Here is a 26,153-nt window from a genome sequence, read left to right on the forward strand (position 1 = left end):
CGCATCTGTTGCTGCCGCCGCCGCCTCCATGGAGCCGCCGCGCCGCCGGCTGCGCCCCGCACCGCGGCGGGGACGGGCGGGGGGCGGCCGCGGGGACCGCATAGCGACAGCCAATGGTGGCCCCGGGCCGCCCGCTCCGCCCCGGCCCCGGCCCCGGCCCCGGCTCCGGCTCCGCCCGCGGCCGCCTCCCGGCGCGCCCCCGCGGCAGCGCGGCCCCGCTGCCCGGCTCCCCCGGCCCTCGGTGGCGTTTGATGCTGGAAGCTCGTGCCATCCAAGTGAAAGGTGCCACTGGCGCTAGGGAGGAGCAGGTGGTGGAGAGGTGGTGGGTAAAGTTTCCTGCCCGGCCGTGACAAGGTGGGCGCTGAAAACAAGCACGCAGCCAGCCAGCGAGCTGTCGGCAGCGCACTCCCGAACGAAGAGCTGCCACGCTTGCTGTTCACTCCGTCCCAGCGCGGATGGAGCGGCGATGCAGAGTTGTTTTAGCGCTCAGGTGCGGTTTCGTGGGGCCGCCCTCCCCTGTGTCCCCCCGTGCTGCCGCCACCTCCCGCTGCCGGCTCTGCAGGGGGAGGAGGGATCCCGGGACAGCGGGGTGTTGTCAGTGACAATTCACCGGGGGCAGAAGGGTGGCCCGGAGGAGCGGCGGGCGGAAAGCTGCTCGCTGTTACTGGCGAGGTGCCGCGGAGAAGGAACATCCTGCGCAAGCAGCATACAGAGGGTTTAAGTCATGAGGTGGGAACCGGACACTGGTTCCAGATAAAACGTTTTCCTGTGATGCATTTCATGTGGTGTTGAATGCTCCTGGGAGGGCTGGAGGGAAAGAGGGAGCGGCCCAGGAGTGCCAGCAGCCCTCCTCCCTGGCTGGGATCAGATTTTCCACGATTTACAGCTTGCCATGTCCTTGCGCTGCTGAGCCGGGACCGCAGAAGAAGGTGATTTAACTTGCGCTGATGCTTTCCTGCCCTGACCTCCTGCAGGTGCCCAAGGTCAGCTGTGAGTGTGCCTACTCCTGATCTAATACCTGATACTCATCTTCCTGTTTGGACTCTGCAATCCAATGTTGGGGGCGGGCAGGAGAGAAGGAGAATCCTTTAATGATTTTTCCATGTCTTGGTGCCTGAGAGCAGGAAGAATCCCCCATCCCTCACACAGGAGGGAGGAGGAGCTGCTCCCCAGCTGCTGCTGGGCACACCACACAGAAGGAACCTGCACAGCCCAAGCTCACCTCTGCACACCACAGATAGGATGCCCTGAGTGTTTAAGGCAGGAATGCCAGGGTTCAAGGTGAATGAAATGGGAATGCTACCAGGCAGCAAGGAAGTATGGAGACCCAGGGAGCACATCTCTCTGAAAAGGCAGGATGTAACTGTTCATTCTGACCTGGTTTTGCACGCTGTTAAAGCATGGCACAGGATAGATGTTAGTCTTGTATGTTCATGCAGATGCAAGTGGCACTGAAGCCTCCCAGCTGCCTTCCACGGACGTTCCTGCGACCCTGGCAAGAGGCAAACACAAAAAAATTGCCTTGCCAGATTTCCAGCTAATTCAAGTCCCTGATGAACACATCTGCGCAGGTTCCCTCTGCAAGCCTTCGAACACAATACTGTAAGTTTCATACCCCACATTTATCTCTAGTTCCCAGAAGTTTGCTTACAGAGTAGCCAATGCAGCAGGGAAAGCAGGTGAACAAAGATGACATGAAAAATGCTCTGCTGAGGCCACAGGTCCTCTGGATGTAGGGAGTGCTGATGCTTAGGGTGACACTGTCAGGTAACTTCTGTGAAGGAGAAGTCCTCGTGTCCCTCCCCAAGTGAAGCTGGCTGCATGCAGAGAAAGCTTGGCAAGTGCAGCAGCAAAACTGTAAGGGGGATATTATGTGGGACCCAGCCCAGATGGCTCCTGAGCAGACCCTAATGCTCATGGAGCTGCTGGTCCTCATGGAGGAGCAGAGGAAGCCCAAGGCAGACCAAAGTATCCCCTTTGAGAATGTTGTCACTCCTCGTGAGTGGAGCCCATCACTCTTCCCCTGATCCCAGAAATCACTTGCTTGGGCAAGTCTCAACTCAGTGACAGCATCAGCATTTGTCCCATGATCACTGCAGTGACTGTGGGAAGCAGCATATTTTGGGACATGGTGCTGTGACATCTACATTCTTGAATAAATGTACCTGGCTACATAGATCATAATGTCCAGACTACATGTAGCAGAGAGAGGTCTGGACTTTCAGATTAAAGCCTTGCTAATACTCAGAAATGCAAAGAAAAGATTTTGCAAATCTGGATCCTACTTCCCTTGGTAAAAAAATAATATTGGAAAACATTCAGCGAGCCAGAATTGCCTAGAGAAAAAAACCTGGGGAGCTGCAACCAAAACAGCAACAGAGTTAAAAAGAGATTTTCTCAATAAACATTCCAGGGCTCATATTTTTAAAAGCACAGGATGTGCAAGTCTGGAAGAAAAAAAAAAAAAAAAAAAAAATATCTTGAGTGTAGTTTAGAGATCTGGAAACAACTTGGTTTTGTCTGCCTTACCCAATGGTGAATGTAGATGTGCTGAAAATGAGAACTTAAGTTCTCAAATGAGAACTTTTGAGAGGAAGGTGACAGCGTCTCTCTTGTCTGCACATCTTGCTTTTGCTGGCAAAAATTCCAGCTGGACTTTCTCCTGTAATGTCTGTCCATTTGCTCCAAAGCAGAGTTTGGCCTCCGCTGCTGCAACAATGCCTTTTCTGTGCAGGTAAAAGGGGCAGCTGGCACTGAGCTGTGGTCCAGGGACCTGTCCGTAGTTCTTGTTCCTGTCTTGTGCACTGACTTCAGATGATCTCACTGTGCAGTCTGCCTCACACAGCTCTTGCTCAGACCTCACTGCTGGTGAGAGGGCTGTGCTGCAGACTCCAACCCGCTCACAGGAAGCAGGCAAGAGTGTGATTTCCCCTGGGACTGAGCCTGGCTGAAAGGCTGCACCAGAGGTTGCTGAACACACTGGCATGGGCTCCGAGTAGTGCTTCAGCGCACTCCGCAAGGGAGCACACATCCTCTCAGCCTCGCCGGCGAGAGAGGGCTCATCCATCATCTGCGCTGGGGTGTGAAATGCTGCTCTGGACACCGGCCTGGGAATACCTCACTGGCAGATTCCCACTGCTGACGGGGACAGCTGTCTCTGTGCCACAAAGATACTTCTGTGTGGCTGGGAGGAAGGAGGTCATAGGTTACTCTGCCAGCACCACTGAGTGTCAGACAAGCAACGTGAGAACAAAGGACAAAGACATCTTGTGGAGCTTCTTATTCCAGCAGAAAACTTCATGGACTTGCAGGGGTTCAGCACTGCTGCTGGAGTTAGGTACTGCCCCTTGGACAAAGCCTGTTTTCTTTCCTCACTTTGCAGGGAGAAAGGCGGGGGAATGCACTCACACCTGTGGATGGCCCCTGCCTGTTGTGTTCTGTGTGTCAGTGCAAGCGAGGGCAGCAGCAGCTTGTCAGGTTGATGCCTGGGACACCAAAAATCCTTACTGCCAAGTAACACGAGGCCTAGAGGCTCTCTGCCTTACTGGGGTGAGCCAGGCTGGGATGGTCCTCTGGAGCTGAGGCTCCAAGGGGCCTGAAAGCCTTCACATCTTTCATTATAACAAAGGTTTCAGAAAGATCAAAAACTGACCCCTAACGTTGCATAGCTCCAGAATTTATTTGTCCTTGTCCAGTTATTTGACCATACCATTTTCTGCCTTCAGAAAGCCACCCAAAGGAGTTCAGAGGGAGGCTTTTGCCAGAGTTTGAGAGTGGTGTGGCACAGGCAGGCAGGTACACACCAGCTCACCTCCATCCCAAGTGGGTCTCGGCACAGCACTGGCCTCGACTCCTGATGGGCCTGGGCCCAGCAGAGCGTGGCTTAATGACTGATGTTGCTACAAAGCACATTAGTCTGCTGAGCTAATTAATTACTAACTACACCTCCTGAGGCAACTGAATCAGCAGAGAGCATATAATTAAACCCAAGATTGTTTTTGATATGTTTTAAACATTCTTCTAGAATTCTCTGCCTGGAAGAAAGAAAGAGGGTAGTAATGATGAAAGGTGGTGAATGGTTCATTTGAACATTGAGTATCATTTAATGGTACTCAGTCCTGCCTGCTGCCATCACATTTCAGTGCAGAGCTATTTAACACGTTGTCAACAGTGGCTTTCTTTTTCTTTTCTTTTCTTTTCTTTTCTTTTCTTTTCTTTTCTTTTCTTTTCTTTTCTTTTCTTTTCTTTTCTTTTCTCTTTTCTTTTCTTCTTTTCTTTTTTCTTTCTTTTCTTTTCTTCTTTTCTTTTTTCTTTCTTTTCTTTTCTTTTCTTTTCTTTTCTTTTCTTTTCTTTTCTTTTCTTTTCTTTTTTCTTTTCTTCTCTTTTCTTTTTTCTTTTCTTTTTTCTTTCTTTTCTTTTCTTTTCTTTTCTTTTCTTTTCTTTTCTTTTCTTTTCTTTTCTTTTCTTTTCTTTTTTCTTTTCTTCTCTTTTCTTTTTTCTTTTCTTCTTTTCCCATGAAAAATAAAGTAATGACCCCAAAGCATCCTTCAAATGAACACTTTAAGTAAAGAAGGAAACAAAGTCTTAAATATCAGAGGGACAAGAAATATGTGATCAATTTTGTGGATCAAAGTGCTTCTTGTGTACCTGGCAAAGAAATTTGAGCAACAATTTCTCAAGAAGCCTTCTGTGTGCTCTCCAGGTAGGCACGGACTTACTGGGTGAGGTCAGCTGCAGCTGCCTTTTTAGAGTGCTTCATAATAAATCCCCTCTTAATTAGATGCTCTTCTGGAAAACTTTCAGCTCTAAAGCTCAGAGGAATTTTAATCAGTTCAGCCTCTTTTGTGTGAAGATTGCATTAAAAGTATCCATACTTCCTTGCTGACTGGCCATTTGGCGATGTATCTGTTTGATCTGCAGGATCGCCAGAGGAAACATGGGAATGATCAACCCAGCACACAGCAAGTCAAGGCTGGGAGATTACCTGTTTAAGACTGGATGTGCTGAAACTGTTCCTGGTATCAGTACAGTATTTATTACATTCCTCAGTATTCTCTGGCAATGGCCTTGGCCCTTGTTCAAGGCTGAGCGACTCAGCTCAGCACCAGGCACCTCAACAGGACACTCAGCATTCCCGGCAGGGGAGGTGCTGTCAGCTGGTGGCAGATGTTTGGCTGCATTTCCCTTTAGCTTTGAGCTGTGCCTGGCTCTATACCTGCTGCTCTGCCTTTGCAATGGGTGCCTCCAAACACTTTGGGGTGTGGAGCCATGTGGGATCACAGGTAGTGGGAGGCAGGGAAGAGAAATACCTGACACAGAACCTCCTTTGTTTCCCCTCTCAGGCATAAAGGGGTCTCCAGCCAGGCTAATGACACCGAGGGGTTGGTGCTGCTGAAGCCAAGTACCAGCATGGTGGTGAAGGTGATGATGAAGCTGAGGGCAGCCTGCAGAACTCTGGGGAGTGGTGCCACTGCTCTGCATGCTGGCTCTGCCATGCTTCCCAAAACATGCCCCCTCCCCTCCATAGCTTTTTGGGGAAACAGCTCTGGCAGTAAGACCCCGTCCCTTGTCTCTCATTAGCCCAGTCAGCCTAGCACATGCCTCCTTCTGGAAGGACCCAGAAAAAACATGGTTACTATGCGGTAAACCCACATTCCCAGTCTTTATGTTTGGGATCTCTGTGATCCAGAAGGCACAACACAGGAAAAAAACTGATGTAAACTCTGCACAGGCTAGAAAGGCAGCAGCAATTTAATTTCCAACATTCATGCCTAATGCTGACCTTGGACCTCTGCCAGCAAAACCAAATTAAATCTATTACAGAGCTCTACAAGCACAAAAAGGTTTTCACTCAAGTGCTTAACTTGGATGTCCTGCCTGCAGTACTGCCACTCTTACATCCCCACCTGTTTCCAGAAAATAGGACACAGCTGCATTAACTCTGCCCTTTCCTGCTGGCTCTTTTGCTTGGATGGTGACCACTCAAGTAGCAAGGTACCTCCTCGTGTCAGCTGCCACCGGACAACACCTACACTGCTCGGAATACATCCTTCAATTTCTTTCCATCCCTTCTTATAATTCTGCAGCCTTGGGTGGCTTCAAAGAGGAGCAGCTTGGTTGGCGTTATAAAGGTGTAAATCTCTTCTCACTCAGTGAGATCAAAATTAGGCTATTTGGGGCCAAATTATTTTACCAGGACAACTTGGCAAGGCTTCATTGCCTTCTGTAAATGAAGATGGCCGTTTGCGTTTATCCCATCAGATGGGTGGCTAATTGCTTGGCATTCCTTGAAGATACGAACAGACGGCAGCATAACTGATAATTCATCTCAGCTGCTCTCAGGAGAGCAGTAGCAGATTTTTGCATCCACTCCTGTTATGCACTCGGGCAGTGCTGTGTTTCTGTCCTGAGCTCCTGACAGTGGCTGAGGTGGAAGAATTTTCCTTTCAGTGAGAAGATGACTCCATTGCTGAGTGTCAAGGCCATGGTGCAACATCAGGGGACTCTTAGGATACTATCACCTCAAAACCCCTCCTCCTTTCCCTCTTACCTGTTGGTCTCATTTTAGACCCCTTCATTTTCCAGACCAAACCTACACCTGGCCAGCTCATACGACATTTGTTCTCATGCAACACTGCTCTCTAGTTCCAGTCCACCTGATTTCCTTGTGCTCATCACAAGGGGAACAAGCAAAATGTAATTTCTTCCCATTAAATAAACTCTTCAGTCATGTCCTGTCATGTGTGCCTTGCCGAGTCCCTTCTCACTTGGCATCCTCTTTGACATGCATGCAAGTCTCATGAAGGTTTGTGTCATTAAACATCCCTTGGCTTTTACAAAGCCGTATCTTACAAAGGAGATATTCCCAGCTAATTACTCTCACATCCTGCTGCTCTTGTTCCCAACTTAAGATCTTCCAATTTACAGCAGGGCTTTTGCCCACAACCCTGCACCTACTGTAGGGCATGCCCTTCTGCCACCATCAGTCTCCCCAGCTGTCACTGCCAGAAACAGACAGCTTCCCAAAATATGAACCATCTGCCTGTCCTTCACCAGTGCCAGTACATGAAACCACTCCTGATCCATGTCCAGAGGAACTCCCAAAAACACTCGGAGAGCATATGAAAGGCCAGCTCCTAAATTCCTCTAGTACTACCTCCTATCTGCTTGTTTGGGTCCTGAAATACTGAGATTGCTTTTTGTTTTCCTTGCTGTGCAGTGCATCACAGAAAGCACAGGCCAGGACAGCTGCTTTTTACCCTACTGAGTGGTTTTTAAAAAAACATTGTTTTATTCCTGTTTACCTTTGAATGTGTTCTTTCAAACCTTTTCTACCTTGAATCAAGACAAAAAGGTGCTGAATACACTACTATAAGTACACTTATACAAGTACAATACTTGTAACACTGCTTAGAAACCTGTAACGCAGATCAAAAAACTTACTCCAACTGTTGTTTAAACTCCTGAAATAAGGTAACTCCAAGGTGAAGCCTTGTGTTCACCAATTTTAAAAGCTTACTCCAACTGTTGTTTAAACTCCTGAAATAAGGTAACTCCAAGGTGAAGCCTTGTGTTCACCAATTTTAAAAGCTTATGAAGTACGAAAGTGCTGGAAGGGAAATACAATTGTTTTGCCTAACAAATCTGTTTGAAGTCACAGAAGTCAGCATTGATTTACATCGTTATTGAGATTTCTTGCAGTATGCATTGCCAAATCTACATTCCACAAGCACTGATAGTTTAGGTTGCTTTCATGCAAAACAGTTTCTTTTGTTTCCCAAAGCCAGACAGTTCTTCCAACTGCTGATTCTTTGTGCTCTACACAGACCTTTAAGTGATAAAAAGAGGAAAAACAAAAGTATTCTCATGCCCAGGACACAACAGAAAGCGGCCCCACTGTACTTGTTCAAAATCTCTCCACTGCACTTCATAAAGACAAATTTTAATAAATTTACATTTATTGAAAATATCACATTAGCTTTTATTTTGCACTTTTGCCCCAGTGCACAATTAAGCTATTTAACATGTAAATTGTGATAACAGAACTGCAAGCAGCTTCATAAAATGAAAAACCAAATACACTTGGTAACATGATCAGACTGTTTTTAATCTGGTGGATAAGGAACAGTGGGGTGGAAGGGAATAATCTGTTTTAGGGTCCAATGCACAACCTATCTTGTTGTTTCAACACATACATCTGTTATTAAAAGCCACTGTTTAGCAGCGTAACATGCACCTAAAAATTGACAACGTGGGACATCATCCATTAAATATACTATTTGTAGATGAGAATCGTTAGGGATGGGAAAAGGATTAAAATAAGAAGAAAAGCACCAGGGCTCCACAGCCCTTCTAGAACAAAGTACTTTGCAGGGAGAGTGTAATGCCATTTGTCAGCTCTACTGCGCCATGCTGTGAGGACGAGCATTTGGTCCATTTCCCGCATGTCTGCCGCAGAAATGCACTTCTTTGGGAAAGCAACCAGCAGGGCTTTGCAAGTGCAGGGCTACCTCACACCCCCAGCTTATTGGCCTGGGTGAGGACAACCTTCAGGACTGGCATGAAAGCGGAGGTCTCGCTGAAGTTGCTGGTGCTGACGATGTGTGTGTGGATGTTCAGTCCCTCCTGGTAGTTGCGGGTTTCGATGCTCTTCACGATGTTGTGCAGGCCACTAATGATGGTTGGAGAGAGCTGCAAGGAAGGCAAGCAAGGCAGATCAGCACAAAGGGAAAACTAGAAAAAGAGAAATTCTGAGTGCAGTGCTTGGCCCTCAGGAAGGTGCAGCACTTAGTTCCTTTCTTTGGAGACAGCCATCTTCAGAGCCGCACCACACTGGGAACAGTCTCTGGGAAGTCTAACAATAGACTTCAACCAGAATGGACCTTCTCTGCAGTACTGCTATGCCCTGCAAGCCTTTCCTGCCAGCCCCTGGATGCAATTCCCTGGAGTGGGAGACCTGCTGTGACAGACTCTGGGCACCAGAAAAACCTACTGAGCTTTTACACCTTTGGGTGAGGTTAATTGCTCAGCAAACATGGCCTGACAACAAGAGGTCTCTAATCTTAAGGTACTAAGACATTTAAGCACAGTCCTTTATTCTGCCAAAGGAAGCCTCCTGGAAGGCTTTGGGAAAATTACTAGATCTTCAAAAGTATTTGCACATCTGCATTCCAGTGAAGTCAGTGAGCCTGCAACATTGAAATCCCCTGGGTTCTGTTCTGACCCCAGGCTGTGTGTCTCAGTTCCTGCCTGGAGCAGAGAAATGGTGCCTGCTGCAAGGAGCTCTGCTCTTTGGCTCAGCACAGCCTCTGCACAGCATCATAAAACCCATGACATGACCCCAAAACAACACTGTAAAGTCTGCACAGGCATGTGGGACCAAGCACAGTAACTGGCTGTTTTCTAAGAAAGCCATGCAAACTTCCAATAAATGGATTTGGAGCACACTCCCAAAGAAAAAATGAGCACCTGCTACATACTGCAGAAGTAGTACTGCACCAATGAAGTAATTTGCCATATGTGATTGAGGGGTGGGGGGAAGTAAAACAGAACTTACTGTCTGTTCCCTAAGTTTGTCATACAGAAACTCCAGGCGTTTATTTGCATCATCCAGTTTCCTCTTGGTTTGCTGCAAGACAAATAAATACATCAAAGCACAGTGATTTTAAGAACCCCAGACCAATGTGGTATCATTGCAAAGAGGTCTATGCAGCACATCAAATTCCTTTCTCAACAACATTTTCCTAACACATAATTTGGATTCTTTGTTCTGCACTCTCCTCCCCTGATTTTGCTAGGAAAGACCTCATGACTGTAGTTCTCCACATGTAAACATTTAAGTTTTCTACAGAAAACAGAAAACCATAGAGATGCACCCCAAAAGCCACTTGTGATTTGCAAACCTCACTGGCATAGCTGGTAAGTGACAGAATTCTGAGTTACAGTATGATTTTTTTTCTATGGCTCATTGAAAAAGCATAATGATAACTGGATAAAATTCTTACTGGAATGAAGTATCTAGCAACATTAGTGAGAGCTTAAGGGCACATGCAGATTCTCCAGTTCTAAGTGTGTACAACTCATCATCATTTATGGCAAATCCTAATTACATTATTCCTCATGTGATTAGTAAAGCCAGCAGCTTGTCTCTAAGTTTTTAGAATCAACAGAAAAACTAATAGCCTAACCCAATCTGTCCTTACAGACACTTTGTGCTTCTGTGACTTTTATAAAGTAAACCACCCACTGATGTGCCTGGAATTATTCTGCCACCAAAGGCTCTTAAAATAACCCCAGTACATTTCACCTGGAGCTGAGCTTCTGGAAAAACCAATTTTTATCCACTTTTTATTATTTTTTAAAACAACATCTAAAATTGTAGATATTACTCCAAAGTAATAAAACAGTAATAAAGCATCAAGGTTACAGTTGCAGGAGCACAAAAAGCTGCTGGTCAACAGCAGTAAAAATGGCATCAGTGCACAAGAGCAATAGAATTTCCTCCTAAATCAGTCTGTGCATCAATCCATCTTCACTTAGGATAATTGCCATTTTCCTTGGCAACTGGAAGCATTTCTCTGGATTAAATAATTGCCAGGAGAAAATAAAGCCTGTGGGAATGCTCTAGCTCAAGGGGGAAAACCAACTGCTGGCTGCTTGCTGTGCTAGAAATTAGGGAAAGCTGTTCAGATGGCATAAAGGAGAACACAGCACATGGATCTCGGACCACATGCAGAAAACTCCTCAGCAGCAGTTATGTCATCAAGGAACTGAGATACCTAAGGAAAAGGTACCCCAGGAGGAGCAGGTAAGAAACCCCCAGTTCTTTTGGACTGCCTAACTCTCATATGCATGACCACAGAACATTTGTTTCAAGACCCATGAAAAGGTGCACGTGCTATTTTCATTTTACAGATGGTCAGCTAGGACAGAGAGGAATAAATCGTATCTAGGAAACAGCAAGACATCTCTCCAACCAAAGCAACTAGGTAGAAGTGCAAACTGGTTGCTCTCCTCGCTCTTTAGTTCCCATTCCCATTTTCCCCTTCAGAATGCAATAGCTGTGCAGTGCCTGTATTTGCTCTGACAATAACTGATGTGTACAGTCAGGGTGGTGTCTCTTGTCTCCGAGGGCTGAAACACTTTCACTGCCTAAGAAAATCAGAGACTTAAGAAGCAAGCAAAATGTGTTGACAGAGCAGAAAAGCAATCCCCAGGTGCAGATATGAGTGGAATGCTTTTGCCTTCATTGTCTGTCTGGGGGAAGGGGCACTTAGAGGAAGAAAAGGTCAAAGGGAATGCAGAATACACTACATATACATACAAACACATACACACACAAATATGAGCTCTACAGCCTTTAAATAAATGATTTTGAACAATTAAGTGATACTGAACTGACAAGACACGAGTCTGTGCTGCTGACAAAGCAAATTCAGTGCACCAAGTCCTTTGCATGCCACCAGCACCACCTTTTAGCATGTGGCAGGCACGAGCTGAACAGTCAGCACCTGGGCTTTGCGGTGGCGTGTTGTTTACTGGCCATCAGAAATAAATGAGAAGCTTTGGGATGGACAGCTCATTTACAAGGTACTGGCTGATGGGAAATGTTTTTCCTATCCAGCTCCAGTGGTTGAGTTAAACTGTTAACCTTCCCTTTGAGATGAGTCTGTTATCAGAAATCACCTACCGGATCTGAGGCAGACAGCAGGCACCTCTGGATGAGAGCTTCAAAGGTAGTCTTCAGAATAAGATGCTCCTCAGGGATGGGCTTCTTGGTGATCTTCTCTGTTGGCAGTGCCTGCACGTGCTGAGCAACAGAGAACAGGTGAGGCTTTTCCAGGTCACTGTGCCCACACGTTGTTTTCAGCTAAACCGAGTGGTGTTGTTACCTAGCTTGGCACAACTCCTACTTCTTCCCTGTGGGTGTGTGGAGGTGACTTTACCAGCACCTGCTGTTGCTCCCTCTGGGAAGCTGTGAAAGTTGCAGAAGGAAACAGCTTGTTGGCCCATACTGACTATAGGATTAGTGGCATCTAGGTGGAGATTACAGTAGCAAAACGCCAGCACGGTGCAAAGCCAGTGCCTAGGAACTCCACAGTACACTTTGGGCTACAAGAAAAGCCTGGACAACAGGATCCTGCCTGGCAGGCTCTGCTGATGGACACACAAACCCACACACTGCTGGGGCTACATTACCTGGATGGCATTGCCAATCGGGGCCCCCGGGGCGCCCTCCGTGCTGGGTTTGGAAACGGTGGGTGGCATGATGGATGGCCCCAGGGGCTGGGAAGCGGGCTGGAAGCCACCCTGCAGCACCATCTGCCCGGCAGGGAGGTGTGGAGGCTGGAAGCTGGGTGCACTGCTGGGTGGTGCTGGAGCCTGGGGCTGCTGCATCTGAGACTGCGGATCTGCCAGCGGGTTCATGATGGGGGAGGTGATGGGCACTGGGGGCAGGAAATTGTCAGGGACCTGGGGAGAAAAGCAGGGCATTTATATTGGTGTGGCTGCTGCAGGCACAGCACAACACCCAGCTCTTATAGACATCCCAAACCACAGTAACTGGGAGTGCTGCATACAGAAATAACAGGGGCAGACAATTTTGCTCTGGCTAACCAAAACCCTCCCTCTGGCTGCACAGCAAGAAGCGCCTTGGGGCAGCCCAGCCTGCCTCTGGCCACAAGAGCTGAGTACAGCCACCTCAAATCAGAGCCACTCTCCCTCCAAACCAGAGGTTTGGCAGACCAGCACTATTAGAAGAGAAAACTAACCCACACCTACATCTATTCTTACTATTGGGTCATTATATTTAGACTTTTGTGTCTCACTTTCAAGGGTGTATTTTTGTCCATGCAGTACGTAGGTCACAGCCAGCAACATGCCCCAGTAAAGCTTCTGAAAGCCTTTCAAGTTTCTGGCACAAAGGTCTGCACTAAGGCAGATTACCAGGGCATTTCAGATTCATCCTTGAGCATCTGCCAGTTTTTACACAGGGGTGTTTCACAAACATTTGGTAGAGGGAAGAAACAACAAAATGAGCTACTGGTCTCTGCTACACATCATGAAGGAATCAAAACAACAGGAAGGGCTTCCATGGGAATGTGCACATTTCTTTGGGTGGGCATGGAAAAAAAAAGGGAAGATTACAGAACCCAAATGAATGGTGCTAGAATTAAGCTAGTGGTTTGGGACAAAAAAAAAATAAAAATTCCCAATCCAGCAACAAAGTCAGCTATAAAAGAAATGAATCACAGCAATCAACTTTTGAGTGGTGAATAAGTTCTTAGGAGAAAACAGCTGAAAATTATGGCTTGAAATGCCAGACGTTTCTTCTATTTTACAATAGTCCATGTGGTGAGTCACTTTGTAATATCCTACACCACCCCTCAGACAGTGGACAGAAGGGAAACAAACATAGAAGCAGAACTGACAGATTTGTTAAATACCCAACAGGGAATGCAACAAACATTCCTCATTTGGAAGGAGCCAACCCGCAAGCCTTGGCTATGGCAGAAATTCTGGCTGTGACACACACACACACACACAAGTAGCAAAAACCCTGTGTGCAGAAGGCTGCTGCTTGAGCTCTCTGCTCCAGCAGTTATTCTAACACTAAGAGTTCTCTATCCAGCCTCCAAAAGCTTCTTCACCTTGGACTGCAGAGACCAAAAGCCAAAGGGCAAGGAAGACTTCTGCCTTTGCCTTCACCCAGACCTTATCTTGGCTGCTCTAATGTTTTGTTCTGCTGCTCTAATGTTTTGTTCTCCCCACGGTTTACATGCTCCAGACTAACTCTTGCTTCCCAGGGTCAGAGAGTAGTGGGTAACACTGACTGCTGTGGGGATACTCCAGGCTACAGCAGCACCAGGGGATGAAAAGGCTCACTCTGCTCCGTGCAAAGTGTTCCCAGTTATCCTGGGCTGCTGCAATTTAAATCCATACTGCAAAACTACATTATCTCCATCATGGAAATTGTCTTGCTCTCAACAGATCTCTCAGGGTCAGACCCTTAATCAGGATAAATTGCTTTCAGCTCCATCAATGTCAATAATCTGTAACAATTTGCACAGCCTCCTCATTTTGCCTAAGTGTCATCTGCAAAACTCTGCTGCTTTGCTGCAGATGAAAAGAGTCAGAAGTATTTGCTTCAAACCACAAACAATGTTGTTATTGACAACCACAACTTCAGCAAAAACCCACCATCTTTTTAGAGGCTTAGACATTTTGAGAGGGATAACAAATATCAGAGAGACATCAAGGCCATTTCTGCTCATGAGATGCAGCTTGTATTTGTTGCTAACCCTTCTCTTCCCTTCTCCTGCCAACAGGTTTCCCAGGAGCAGCTAAAACTATTGTTTTTCAAGTGACCAGCACTCAGTTGTGTTGAGGTAGGACTTCCTAAGGTACCTTCTTCTTCTTGGCAGCTCTGTTGAGGGTGGGAGGATCATTCCAGCCGTTCTGAGGCCCTGGGACAGAAAGAAAACAGAGACTTTAAGTACCTGGGAAGAGGGCAGTGATGCCTTCTTAAGCTCAGCTGGGCCAGATCCATGTCATGGCTCTACTGGCAGAGCCTGCCCTGACCTGCCTGCTCCTCTGCCCTTCCCTGAGGGCCAGAACATCTCCTGTGCCAGCCAGAGCCTCCCAGCATCCCTGCCATCAGACCCTTTGGGCTCCATGCCCTCTGAGCAAGGCTTGGGATCTTAACCGACTGTTCTCAAGTTAGTAACTTTTTCTTCTCTTGCAGGAAAAAAAGCTTTGAGTAGACATGCCTTTGAGGAGGGCCTACGACGCCCAAAAAAGCTCTGCTACACATACTGTGTATGTGAAGAGAGCTTATCCACGACATTTGTACATCAAGTTCCCCAGCAACACCACACAAAAAGAGGCATAAGAGGCCTTAAGCATTTCAGGCCAGGTTCACCCAGTCACCTTGGAAACACAAAAGAGCCATAAACCCAGCTTTTCCCTGCCAGCTACAGCATGGATTTGGGTGCTTTGTATCCCCAAATCAGAGCAGAGCTGCTTGAGCAAGATGGAAAAATCTGGCTTTCTGTACCAGGGGTGATTTGTTTGCAATTGGAAGCACAGAGGATGTCTGAGCAGATTCACTCCAAGTCTGGGGTGCTGCTCTGCACCAAACCCTCTGCTCTCCCAAGACAGCAAGCCCCTGCTTGCAAGCTGAGATTTGCACCCCAAAGCTCCCATTAGTGCATTAGAAAGAGCTGCCCTTCTCCTCTCGGAGCACATGGAATTGGGCCCACAGCATTACATCCAGGCATTACTGCGGCCTCCTGAGTAATCAGGGTTTGTTGCACAAAGCCACAAAAAGCCAACAAAACCAAATCCCTGCTCAATGGACTTTTTCACCACAGTGTTTTCACTTAGCAGATGATGAATTTACCTTCGACAGCACAGGTTAACATTACTGCAGAATTTGCTCAATTTATCTGAAATTTAATTTGCTCCCTGGCTTTTGTCAAGCAAGTTCCACATCCAGAGCATGTTAAAGGGGTAAATGAAAACCCCTTTCACATCTGCTTTCTCTTTAACCAAAGGCAGTGCCATCTCCTGGCAGTCTCCTCTATTCCTCCCTGTCCAGAAAATCCCAGAGTATTTCAGATACAGGGAGTCCAACTGATAGGAGTAGCATATTAAGAAAATCTCCCAGACTCTTACTGCTCTTAATTTCCTGGAACAATTTGCATTAAAAAAGGAAAATATTTAAAAATAATTTGTTTCTGTGGTTAAAAACTCCAGATATATTGTTATTGGTTTCAATTGAGGAATTAAAAAATTATTTGATTAAAGTGTAATTGGCAAACAGCATCACACTTAATGTTCTCTAAAGAACATTTGCATAATTGATGTCCGTTCAATTAATTTCATGTAGTGGCTGTAATTATTTTCAGATTAGGTGGTACCTAGTTCACCTGCGAAGGGAGAGGCCTGGTCTTGAGATGGAAGACTTTCTGCAGACAAAATGCAAAGATAACTAAAAAAAAAATTTTTCTTCAAAAATTGTAAAGCAGTTGGTCTTTAATTTTTGACTAGCAATTTAGTTTCACAACATGCATCAGCAGAAAAAAAACCACCTAACCTAATTACAATGCCAGCTTGGAGACAAGTCATTTGTTCAACCCACCCCCATAGAATTGCTTTTGTCCACCTTCCCCCAAAACAAGCCTGTTGCTCTTTCCATGCAGTAAATCAGTGTTTGTAGCTGTTTATAGCAAACATTGCAGCGTTCAGGCCCTTCTTCTTATCTCTTCTGGTGTTCCCATTTTCTATTCCAGTGCAGCTGACAGACCCATTACTCTTAGTCACAATCTTCTCAACACCTTTTTACCATTCCAGAAAGCTTTTCAAGAGATGCTTGAAGTATCTGACCTTAAGGTGGATCTCCCAAGTGTTTTCTCAAACCAAGGCACACTCTCAACTACATGCAGCCCAGCAACCCGAGTATGTTTGCACATCAACTTCACAGTCACACAAAAAAGACACACTGCCTGCTCAGACTGAGCAACAAACCCAAATGGCAAAATGTAGCCTATAAAGCCCTCACCATTCCAAAGAGGAAAGGGGCTGTGGGGATAACTCCTGCCCCTGGGGTTGGCCTGCTCTTAACTTCTGGTGCAAACCCTGCCTTTAGCTCAGGATTGGTCTATTGCATTTTCAAACAAGATTCAAGATGCTGAAAATTAGAACTCCCTTGAAAGCAGGTTCCAACACAAAACAAAGTGAGAGGGGTTGAAAATAAAATTAAATGTGGGCTTTTCTTGCTTACAGAAGCTTCAAGCACAGCTTAACATACTGTTGTTATGTGCCTCTGCAAAGAACCAGAAAATATTTACAGAACTCTTCCTTTTTACATGCATCTTTAAATCCAAGCCAGTTCAAAGGTCAGGTGCTTTTCAAGAGTTCAGATTTGAGATATTTAAAGGCAGGAGGAAGGAAAAAGTGAGTCACAACTGCATAGTGAAGCATGATGTTCCCAGATAAGATCATCACCACACACAAAAGCACACCACTGCCAGGATCAGCATCACTGCACCAGAACATTCAGAGTTACAGGTGAGATCTACTCCTGGCTGTGCATCTCGATGGTTCTACAGGACCTCATGCCAAGGCATCCCCCACTAGGCAGTGCAGCTGCTCAGAAAATGTGGTTAAGCATATTAAGTATGTACTCTGTTATTGCTGCACTTAGAAAAGGATTTCTTCATTCTTGTTGGCATGCTTTCTGAAAGGTGTAATCTAAACACTGGAAGAAAACAGTGTGCTCTTCAGACACAATTTATCTTTTTGCCATCGTTCTCCAGCTGCAATCATCACTTGTGTGTATGCATGAGTCATCCTGGACTCAGCACCTCACCATGCCCTGCAGTCACGTCTGCATTTCAGCCTAAGGCTGCAGAAATCAGAGAGGATGCCCAAGTTTGGGTTCCTAAAGGTCTGACACTTATATGAAAAACTTTTAACTCTGAAAAGAGCTTCACCACTCATTCTGAGCATGCCATGTGGACTATGTCATGTCACTGCAAGAAACTTAGCACATGGCAGGTCTGAATTGCCTGCCAGTGATGCAATTTAGTAAAACGGATAAGAAAGAACAATTTTCTTGTTCCTTGCATTTACTTGGAGGTGCAAAAGCTATGCTGTTGGCATTATAATGTGTTGCTTGACATCCCAGGCCCAGAACCCTATCCAACAACTCTCCCTCCATCCAATTCAATAATTCCTCTGGCTTAGAGATTCAAATTTGACATGCCCTGTTATGTAGGGTCAGGAGAGGTCACAGTACAGAACCTCCAAAACCAGAAAGGACACAAAATCTGGCTGCATGGTGGATGGAAAACGCCTTTTCTCCCCTTGCAATTCTGGCAAGTCCTCTGGAGTCCTACACCAGTCCTGTTTTTTGACATAGCAAAACACCATTTTTCCCCCAAACACAAGGGGGTATGTAAACTGCCAGCCTTGAGGACACCAACAGGAGCACCTACCCATAGGATTCATGCTGCCAAAGGAAAAATGCCTTTTCTGCACTGCATCACACCTAACAGAGTTTTAAAATAAGAGAGGGAATGATAGTGGGCACATTAGGAGCTGTCAGCAGAGCAGACATCCCCAAAACACTCCTCAAATCTTGCCCAGTGTTCCCTATACCCTCTGCTTCCCAGATCCTTGACCCTTTAGCTGGACCACCTGGATGCAAAGGATGTTCATGAGCATGTTTAGAAAAGGACTGCTGATTCTTCCTGCACTGTCTGACATGCAAAGCTGGTGTTTCACAGGCTGCTAAGTGAAGGGACAGGTTTGTTAGGGCAGGCAAGGTCACTATCCCACAGCAGTGACACCCAGGCAGTCACAAGCAGACATGGAGCCCCACCTCAGCAAGTGCTCTCTCACCAAGCATGCTCCAACGTGCTCCAAAGTGTCAGCCACACACACATGCTTTTAACTGACATTCAGGGAAGAGACATTTAAAAGCATTTCTAAATCACTTCTGATTATCTTTTAAGGCATTTGCAGCCACAGTAAATCCCATCACAGTACGAGGTTAGGGACAAAAAAATGAAAAAGAGCTGATGCCACGGGAAATGCTGTTTGAATTAAATATGCTGCCAATCCCGGGCTTAAAAGGCTGCTCAAGAACCAGAGACATGGACAAATCACATCTGCAAAATCATTCAGCAAGGAGAACTGGGATCATCTTGTCTGCAGCGATTAGGAAAACTTGCTCATTTTTGTACTTTGCTCTCCAGTCACAGGGCAGGCTCTGACACCAATGTTAAAATTGAGCCATGAGCCACGCAAGGCATGCAACAGCCTCGTAACAAGCCTGTTGTAGCATCCTGTCTTGGGCAAGACAAAAGCTCTGTGACTGTGGCAAGGCCTGGCTCACCAGAGAAAGGTGACTGTTCATGCTGCTTAGTGCACTGTCACACTATATTAGGAACGGTGAGAAGCATGACATGACTCTCTTAGCTGCACTGCTCAAGAGAGAAAAGTTTATTATTCTTGATCTTCATTTATAGACAGGTTGGAGAAGGTCTGAGAGGTAAAACTCTCAGTGGTCATCAAAGCAACACATCACCATCACTGGTTAAGTGGAACACCACCCCTTGGCTGTTTCTTACAAGTAAACAACAAGGATTCTAAACAACAAATGCAAAGATTGCTGTCCTTTACCAAGGACTGCTTGGATTTTTCATTATGCTTTCTCAGGCCAGAGTGAGAAGCTTGTGTGACTTAGTTTCACACAGACTGTGTTCCCTGCTTAATTTTTGCATTTAGCATCCACAGTGCACCAACACAGCCCTATCACAGATGCACAGGGGTGATGATGTGGTTTAGAAATGCTTTGAACTGATCTCTACGCAAAAGCAAACTTTTTACAGTGCATTCACAAGGAAAAAAGTGCATATTTAACAGAGTGGGTGAAGACCAAACCCCTCCCTCCTCCTCCCTGCCTGCCCCCCTGTCCAAGCGCAGACCTGTTCTCTGGGATGCAGGAAGGTCACTGGTTGCAGGCAGAGTACCTGTTGGTCCAGTAGGTAATGCATAAGCCACAGAAGTTGCTGGAGGTCCTGGCCTGCCATGCTGGAAGGTGCCAGAAGGAGGAACAGGGAAGGAAGAGACAGGATTCAGGCTGGTTGGGGAGGGTTGAGGCTGCCCAGGGTACAGCGGGGAGGGCATGGAGTGGGCAGGGGCAGAGGGCAGGTAGGAAGGGGCGGTGTTAGGGGCAGGGCTGGGGTAAGAGGCTGAAGCAGGGGCAGCAATAGGCTGCTGAGGCTGATAGAGAGCTGGTCCCCCTGTTCCAGAGGAGTACTGCTGTGTGGCCTGATACGCTACAAACAGGGAGAAAAAACAGTCAGTCAGTGAGATCACAACAGAGCAGCAGGTTTCATCTCCCTCTGCTTCCTTCTTCACTTGACTCTCCTCTCTTCATGCCCCTACCCACTGAAACCACTTACCCGCCCAGCCAAATCCTGGCTCCCACAACTCTGCCTGCACTTGTAGGGCTGCTCAAATCCCCAGCCTATCACTGGGAGCAGGAAGGCATACAGAGGATGACCTTGGCTCAAAGGACTGCTGGTCTCCCACACACACCCTCCAGCCCAGAGCCACCACGCTGCTTGGGGTGGGGCTGGGACACATGGACACTGCTCTCTTCTGGACCACTGCAATCCTCACAGGGACTCTCAGAGAAAGGAAAGTCCTGTCCCAGGTTTTCACAAAGGAAAAACTTAGGCCAAGGAAATGAATACAGACTCTGGAAGGGAATCTAAGCTCACAGCCTTTCTTTCACTGTGGGCCCTGCAGTCCAATTTCACTGCATCTGCCCATCTGTGGCCATTTTTCCTCCCTCATGCAGTACTGAAAGTACTGCTTTCAGTCTCTGCTTTGAGTGAGACAGGGCTCTGCCCCCTTCTTCACTCACCTCTACTACTGCCCTCATTTCCTCATCCCCTCTCCTATTTCCATGGAGCTGCAATGAGAAATGGATGGCCCAACTGCACATAGATGAGCTGTGTCTCTCCTTACCAGGCCTGTGCTGCTTTCCCAAGACTCAGACTTCGGAGTTTCTGACCCTAGCACACCCTTGGGCAAGGCCAGCTGAGGAGTGAGTCTGAGAGCTGTGGGTAGACACCTCAGCAGAGGAGGAAATGTTTGACAAGAGGGTTTCTGATGCCTGGACCCCACCGAGAAATGACAACGCTCAGATGTCACCTCACCTTTCTGTCCACCCTGCAAGAACTGTGGAACTGGCTTGGTCTGGATGCTCTCAACCACAAGGAGGGGACTGGTTATCCCTGAGTTAATGCTGGCCCACCTGGGTGGGAGGGAGAGGGGGAAGCTGCTGTTACTCACTCTGTGGGTATGCTGGCCGCGTTCCTGCTTGCGAGTACATGCTGTAGTTGGAAGATGTGGCTTGCTGTGGTGGCATGCTGGGGCCAACAGCACCTGGCATAATAAACCCTGGAGGAGGTGGGTTGTCTCCCTGTCAAAAAAAGATTACAGGAAAAATGGTTGGGAGAGACAGTATTTAATGGATCACGGTAATGCAGTGCTGAAGAAGAACTGCAGCAAAATGATGAGTTCAAGTTTCAAGGCCTGAAACCACATTCCCTGGAAGAGGGGAATCACCAGCACAGGGGCAAATGCCTCCAACCACCCCAGTGCCTTAGGGTGCCCAGCACAGCACCAAAAGCACAGCTGGATGTGCAGTGACTTCAGCAGCAAGCAGAACAGCACACACCTGCCTGCACAAGGAAGAGCTCCCTGCCAGGGCTGCCTGGTGTTCAGGCTGCCTGAGAGCACCCTGCCATCTTTCAACTGAATTTAAATGGTAACTCTGAAGCTTCTAATCTCCATAGAAAAGGGGGAAAGGAAAAATCATTCTTCAAATATTCCAATGTGGGGCAAGGGCTGGGGAGACTCAGGTCACACTGAGCTCCCACTCAAGACTTTCCAGCCCAGCAAGTCATCTGGGCATTGGTGAAAAAAAAGTAAGAAGATGCAGAGGAGTAAAACCAGAGCACACATGGGAGGCTGCTCCTTCCATCTATCTGTACCAGACTGTACCAAGAACACAGACTACACCAGGGGACATACTGGGGTGGAGCAGAGGCTCAGAGAGGAATAATGAAGGTTATACCTGTGTGTCAGAGGGACAGCCTGCAGGAGGATGGCTGGGAAGGGCAGTAGGAGTTTTGTTACTCCAGGTAGTGACAGTAGGGGCAATTCTAACCTGAATTGAACAAAGAAATACCAATCATGGAAAACAAAACAATAAAAAAGTCTAAAGGGTTTCACAAAACAAGATGCAAACAAGTGAACACAAGAAGGTTTGCATGCTGGCACTTGTAACAGACATAAAATCTCAGAAGAAGAAGGGAACTGCATTCAAGACAGACAAAAATCACTGTGCACTGGAGCCAAAGTGAATTGCAGAGTGAGGAAGAAGCACAGTGGAGTTGCAGCTGCAGCAGGCTGTGGAGCAAGAGCAGTGTTATGTGTGCCAGTCAGCCAGGTTTGTCTTTCAACACATTTTCCTACTGCAGAAGTCCCCCCACAACTGGTCCATGACTGCGAGCATCACTAACCACAGCTGCAAGCCCCAGGTTCCATCTTAAATTCAAACATATGCCTCACACAAAAGGAGCTGTTTAAATTGAGCTTCAGATTAATTTTAAAAGGTTAAAATATAATTTAAAAAGGTTAAAAACTGATATTCAGCTCCTGCACATGCACAAATACACATCTTAATGGTAACTGCTTCCCAGCCAGTCTCCCATAGCTCCTTTCCTCCGTCTTCCTTCTTTGCCACTCCAAACAGTTTCAATTCCATACAACCACTCCTACCTTTCTGATGGGACAGAAATCACAAACTTCCTGTGCCTGTAACATTCCTGAGCAAGAAGTGGGCATGCTGCCCAACAGCAGGACATGTGGCTGGGGTTCAAGGATATAAGCAGAGGGAAAGCTGTGACCCTGCAGCCCTGGCTGGCTCAGCTGGCTTCAGTCCATGTGTCTCTAACCCCACACAGTGCTAAGCAAATGGTGCAGTCAGCTGCACAACAGCCACTGCTAATGCCTGCATAACTCATCACCTGAGTATCTAAAAGACTTTTTCATCCTCTTTCACGCCTGGTTTATTCAGATGAAAAGGAGGGTTCAACAAAACTGTGCTGAAAGGAATCCAAGTGTTAAGAACATGTTCCTATTTGGGACAGCAGTTAAACAAAGGCTGCCTCAAGCTTGAACAAGTCCTACATACACTCTTTCTTAAAAGGAAGTCAAACAAAGCAAGTACCCTAAGACTCAAACGTGTCATTTCTCTCCATTCTGGTTCATCAGCTGGAACCTTTCTGACTGACACCTGTCCCCTTCAAGCCCTTCCTGCTGAGGATGAACTCCCTGAAAAGCCAGCAATATAGGGTGTTTTAACTCCCAGTGAACTCGTGGGGCTGTGATACACCCAGCCTTTAATTAACAAGCAGGGCTTGCTGAAATAATTACTCGAGGCATTCTGGAAACAGTGGAAGAGAGAACTCTGGTTTAAAAAAGCCTTCCTCATATCTCAACATCTAGAGGAGAGCTGATATTCTCCAGAGCCAAAGAGGAAATACACAGCTTTGCTTCTCAGGGCAACTCATTGGTTACAAGGAAGAAGGCCAAAGACAGCAGAGTAGACTTGATTATTAATGATGATGCATTTAAAATCATATGCAATGGAGTTAGCAAGGTAAATCCTCTGTGAAGGCTTTGTCCCTTCTGAAATCTACCTTGCTAACACCTTGGAGAGAAGGCAAAGGCACACACTACTGCTGACATCGAGAATGCCCAACTCCACCCCCCCCTCCCCCCCAACCTTTCATCCCTTCTTTCTTCCTGCCCTGGTTTTTCTGGCAGGCAGTGCTTGGGGCAGCACAGACAAGAGACACCTCTGCTTGTGCCAACCTCTGCATAAGGAGAACACTCACAGCTCCAACCCAGCTCTGCTCTCAAAAAAGCCCAGCCCAGAGCACCTTTAAAGGGGGGCCAGATGAGCTGCTGTGTTGGGCTGGGGGACTAGAGACCTGGCAGTGCTCTCTAAGCACACACACAGCCAGGGCTGACCAACACACCACACTACCCTGATGGCCAGTGTGTTCTCATGACAGTGCAGTGTCATCCTCAGCTTAGAGGTAAAACCAGGGAATTTTCCTCCCCCATTTCTCCTCTTCCTCCGTGCACAGCTCCCTTATTAGTCTCATACTCACCAGGTCTTATAGCACAGCTTACTCTCAGCCTCCCCACCAGCCCATGCCCCCTTGCATCTGGCTGGGAAGGTGTTTTCACAGCAGGCTGTACCCACAGCTGCAGAAAAGTGCCCTCAGTTTACTATTGCCACTGCTCAGCAATTTCCGCAGCCAAAATCAGAGCTAGGGGTGGGAATAATCTGCCCCAGAGGAGGCTGGTGAGCAGCATGAGCAAGGCCCAAGGCCTGCAGGGATGGGACAACAACATGGACTGTGAGAGGAAGCACAGAGAACTCCTGCAGTGCTCTCCCACAGCTATTCTTGGCACTGAAGCACATTTTCAAACAAAGGAGGGAAACGCCTAGTCTTCAGAAGCAGGCTACTTGACAAGGTGATTAAGGGATGTTTCCAGATGAGGAATAAAGGAGGCATCTGTACTGACTGAAAGGAAGCACCAGTGACCTTCAGCACAAGGCTCTCAGCAGAGGTTTGTCACACAGCCTCAGACCAAAAGAAAGGGAAAAAATTATTACATCCATCACTCTGCAGAACTCAAGCACCATGTCCCTCCCTTATTGCCAAAGCCCATTTACCTGCTGGTAATACTGCTGGGCTGGAGCCTGGGGCGCCTGCATCCGTCCAGGCACAGGGCCAGCTCGTCCTTTGGGCACGTGCTCTCTCTCATACTGTCCCTTGAGGCCATCCTGTCCCACTGGGAGCTCCCCTTGGGCTCTGCAAAGCCTGTCCCGTAGCTGCACGATGTTTGGCTGCAATCAGAAAAGGACAGTGAAGGGAGGTGAAATGCACTGCCTGGCATCCACTGCATCACACCAAGAGCCTGACTGGCCACTCACTGCTTTATTTCATTGGAATAAGTCTTTTCTGCATGAGGCATGAGGCCATTTGAACTGCCTTACCTCATTCCCAAACCAGCCCGACTACAAATATCAGCTGATGGAAGATGGGAAATCAGAAGAGAACAACCAAATGTTGATGTAATTTCATTTGCCATGTCTGGCTTGCAGGAGGGACACCCTTTGACAGTGACTGGCTGCAGGCACAAGGGTGTGAAACAAGAGGGAGCAGAAGTCTGTGCACGTCTGCCAGCTCAGCAAGGCCAGCGCAGGGAGAGGGGAACTGTTGCTCTATTAGGAACGGCTGGGCTGGGAATGAACGACACAGACTCTCATGGAGTCGGTTAGGAGAATGTCTCCTAGTTTATTATTTCAGCTCTGTTTTATAGACTGATGCGTGGAAAGTACAGAAAGGAAACTCTCATTGGTTAGCAAACCACTACATCACCATCATTGGTCAGTGGGGTACACTACCCCCTGACTTTCTCCTGCAAAGAAAACAAGAGACAGAAAACACTTGCAAGGCTGTTCCCTGTCTTTGAGGATTGTTCGGAATCCTCGCATGAATTTCTCAGGCTAGCTTCTCAGGCAGGACTGAGAGAGCTATGCAGCCTGTAATTTCTACAGGCTCTCTGTTTCAGAGTTAAACACAGAGTCCACAGGGAACAGCCTGACTCACATTCCAAGGTGCACATCAAGTGGCAGTCCTGATGCCAAACTGCACCATGCAGAGACCTGTGCTTGAAGCACACCTGTTCACAGGCAGAGAGGGAGCAAAGAGCCTGAAGGCCCCATACCTGGTTGGTGTTGGCAGGGAGAAAGGTCAGTGCTGCAGCCAGGCTTCCCTGAGCAGCCAGGAGGTTGGCATACTGGCTCATCTTCTCGGCCAAGAGGGCGCCCATGGCATTCGGGTCCACAGCCTGTGTGAGCTGCACGGCTTTGCGCAGGATCACAACCTTCTCTATTAAATCCTGAAAGACCAGGAGCGGAAAAACTCACCCACAAGTGAGAACAACAAAGTGAAGTAGGCCCTGGCTAAAGACTGTCCCAGGCAGGACCCCTCTCACCCAGTGGGGAGCCCCAGCCAAGTGCAGGTTTCCCCAACAGCCACAGCTGCACCAAAGGCACAGCTGTTTCCAGAGGATGGAACTGCAACCACCCACCAAGCAGCTTCTAATAGCAGAGCCAGCAGAGCTCAGAAGAACTGCTCTTATTAAACAGGATTTCAGGGCCCTATCAGCACTCAGCATGTCCACCAAGTGGACGGCTTAATAAAATTATCTGGTGACAGCCTCAGTGCAAGCAGACAACATCACCTGTCACCACTAGTAGTGCCACGCTGCTGCACGTTCACACGGTTTTAGTAAGTCAGCTCTCATCCATCTTAAAAGGATATAAAAACTCCCTTGGAAGAGTTGCCTGTCGTTTTCTGGTTGTTACAACAAAATGGTTGTTGCAATGCGTTTTTGTCCCTAATAGTCTGCTCTGTTTCCCCCCTGCTTTGTCGGTTTAGCTTAAGTACATCCCCACCTCTAGCTGTCCGCCTTCCCTAAGA

The 26,153-nt window shown here is 47.3% G+C and overlaps 1 protein-coding gene and 1 long non-coding RNA gene across 14 annotated transcripts in view; one reads left to right on the plus strand and one right to left on the minus strand.

Moving 5' to 3' along the window:
• Nucleotides 1-319: 319 nt before the first annotated feature.
• Nucleotides 320-6,187, plus strand: LOC148184190 (uncharacterized). The gene is made up of 3 exons (XR_015772790.1): nucleotides 320-490; nucleotides 1,440-1,602; nucleotides 4,921-6,187. It is a non-coding gene; the product is annotated as an uncharacterized LOC148184190 (long non-coding RNA).
• Nucleotides 6,188-8,086: 1,899 nt separating this feature from the next.
• The window catches only part of SEC31A (SEC31 homolog A, COPII component), a 40,996-nt gene continuing 22,929 nt past the window's right edge, over nucleotides 8,087-26,153 (minus strand). For 3 of the 13 annotated variants that reach the window (XM_014259035.2, XM_088056139.1, XM_088056141.1), the window contains 11 exons: nucleotides 25,396-25,569; nucleotides 24,338-24,511; nucleotides 21,659-21,751; nucleotides 20,872-21,001; nucleotides 19,494-19,847; nucleotides 15,921-15,968; nucleotides 14,407-14,465; nucleotides 12,199-12,471; nucleotides 11,690-11,809; nucleotides 9,557-9,628; nucleotides 8,087-8,691 (listed from right to left, as the gene is read on the minus strand). In XM_014259035.2, the coding sequence (XP_014114510.2) occupies nucleotides 8,512-8,691; nucleotides 9,557-9,628; nucleotides 11,690-11,809; nucleotides 12,199-12,471; nucleotides 14,407-14,465; nucleotides 15,921-15,968; nucleotides 19,494-19,847; nucleotides 20,872-21,001; nucleotides 21,659-21,751; nucleotides 24,338-24,511; nucleotides 25,396-25,569 (1,677 nt within the window). In that variant the 3' untranslated portion in view covers nucleotides 8,087-8,511. The remainder of the gene's footprint in view (nucleotides 8,692-9,556; nucleotides 9,629-11,689; nucleotides 11,810-12,198; nucleotides 12,472-14,406; nucleotides 14,466-15,920; nucleotides 15,969-19,493; nucleotides 19,848-20,871; nucleotides 21,002-21,658; nucleotides 21,752-24,337; nucleotides 24,512-25,395; nucleotides 25,570-26,153) is intronic. The other 10 variants (XM_014259036.2, XM_014259039.2, XM_014259037.2 and 7 more) reach the window with 10 other exon arrangements.

The sequence above is a fragment of the Pseudopodoces humilis genome, chromosome 6 (genome assembly GCF_049639895.1).
Source record: "Pseudopodoces humilis isolate 2021_Gansu_Grassland_sample_001 chromosome 6, ASM4963989v1, whole genome shotgun sequence".
Classification (NCBI taxonomy): Eukaryota; Metazoa; Chordata; class Aves; order Passeriformes; family Paridae; genus Pseudopodoces; species Pseudopodoces humilis.